The sequence below is a fragment of the Phodopus roborovskii genome, unplaced genomic scaffold, assembly GCF_943737965.1.
Source record: "Phodopus roborovskii unplaced genomic scaffold, PHOROB, whole genome shotgun sequence".
Classification (NCBI taxonomy): domain Eukaryota; kingdom Metazoa; phylum Chordata; class Mammalia; order Rodentia; family Cricetidae; genus Phodopus; species Phodopus roborovskii.
The window spans coordinates 272,202-274,136 of NW_026126056.1; the positions used below are offsets into that span (position 1 = coordinate 272,202).

Consider the following 1,935-nt stretch of genomic DNA (forward strand, 5'->3'; position numbering starts at 1 on the left):
CATTTCACAGTAAATCAAACTTTTAACCCTCAACTTGGTAAGCAACAAGGAAGGGATGATCTATTTACTTTTTCTAAACTAAATGTTCTAACACATTATTTTTTCCTATTTAACTTCTGGCTTTGAGTGAGCACTATGATAAAAAAAAAACACTAAACAGCTTTAAGAATAACTAATTTGAGCATCACAAAAGCAAAAATTGATGGGTTCTTTCAATCATGTAGTGGAGACTACCTTCAATCTCACTAGCATGTAGGAAGGCTGGTCTTGGTTTTAGAAGGTCTTTTAATCTTACATGTAGTGCTTCTCTCAGCTGCCCCTTCAGCCTGGGCTCTATCTTCTTCCCTCAAAACTTCTTCATAATTAGATGGGTAGGTAGAAGAGCCAGTTTCATTGATGTTTGCCAAAAACTCCATCACCTTTACCTGGCTGGTTTCTGCATAGGCTTTTGGACCCCACAGAAACTGATAGGATGGTGGATCACTGTCTGGAACCTGACAGTATTCCAGGTACTTTTCCTGCACTAGATCTTCAGTAATGAGCTTTCTGATATCTCCAAAGATGAGATGTGGGACCCCATCATGGACTCCTAACATATTCAGGAAGTGCCAGACCTCCTCCTCTGGAGCACAGTAGCCATTTAAGTAGATCACACTTAGGAGGGGGACCAGAATGCCCCTGTTGGGAAGACCCATCTCACTGCTCCTACTTCCATCATCCTGGAAATCTAGCTTGCTGACAAGCTCGTAGGACTGACCATGTGGCTGGACTTCTTTCAACTCTAGTCCAAAAACCAGATCCATGCGGCTGGAAGCTTTCTTGAGGATCTCAGGGAACTGCTCCTTGAAGCTTTTGTTCACAACATTCAGCATTTCTTCTCTCAACAGGGGCTCTTTCTGTTTGTATTTGGTGAGCATGTATTCCATCAGCATCCCTGTCTTTCTTGTTAGAAGATCTTTCTGTGGGCTCTTACTGGAGTGCTGGGCTCTAGAGGAGCTCACATTTTTCTTCCGTTGGCTCTTGTCACTTTTATCAGACCTTTTGCAAGCAATGCAGATACTGAAAGTAGTGGCGTGAGGCATTCCTTGAAATAACTTGGAGAAGATATCAGAAGTGGTACTTGCCACAGCAACTCCAGAGGTATGGGCAGAGGAAGAGGATGACTCTCTTTTTTCTGCTGCTGTGGTCTGAGTATCCTCAGGCACTTGGGACTCTGTTTTGGTCTGGCGGCGTTTCTCACGAGCCCGGGCTTTGCTCTTTTGTCCCCTGGGCATGATGGATATGGCCAGTGACAGCAGGCAAGAGCAGATTGTAGAGGAGGTGACTTGGATACCTGGACAGAAAAAATGAGAGATTATAACCGCCTTGATTATGTTTTTAATATATTGCCTTTTATTAATATTCCTTTAACTTTCCACAAACCCACAGAGCTCCTGGTCTCCAGAGTAGCCTACAGGCAGTGCTGAGGTTCAACCAGGCTCCCTATCTTCTAGTGTTTAAGCACCTTCGGTTCCAGGATTATATCAACTCTTTTTAGTTTCTGAGCCACTCCCCTCTGCTATTCTCATTTGACAGCTCAAAGGTTCCCTGTATCCCTGAGGGAGAAAGCTTCAGGCAGCTTCAGTACACTGCACTAACTGGGTACACTGAGTGCTGAGAATTAGCAAGCCCTTTCTGGTTTGGGCTCTCTGAAGTCTTCAACCTTCCTTCAGGTTCCTTGCCTCAGCTTCTAGTAAACCCTGGCATCACCCACTCTGTGTTAAACTTTTTAGACTGAGAATATTCATCCTTTGGGCTAAAATAAAGAGATGAGTGAAGTGTTGAAAGTGGCAGCTAGTCTCTTTGCTTTCTGAAGGTGAAAATGCCTTGAGAGTAGTGACTGCGGCTAATAATGCCAGCATGTTCATAGCTCACAACAAATCTGGGGCTCTAAAT

At 44.0% G+C, this 1,935-nt stretch overlaps 1 protein-coding gene across 1 annotated transcript; it reads right to left on the reverse strand.

Moving 5' to 3' along the window:
* Window positions 1-245: 245 nt before the first annotated feature.
* LOC127218345 (melanoma-associated antigen B4-like) lies at window positions 246-1,319 on the reverse strand. Its single transcript, XM_051179367.1, has one exon. The coding sequence runs from the start codon at window positions 1,272-1,274 to the stop codon at window positions 246-248; it is 1,029 nt and encodes a 342-aa protein (XP_051035324.1). The 5' UTR covers window positions 1,275-1,319.
* Window positions 1,320-1,935: the final 616 nt, after the last annotated feature.

Coding starts and splice junctions, on each gene's coding strand:
- LOC127218345 (XM_051179367.1), bottom strand. CDS start 1,274: ATGCCCAGGGGACAAAAGAGCAAAGCCCGGGCTCGTGAGAAACGCCGC.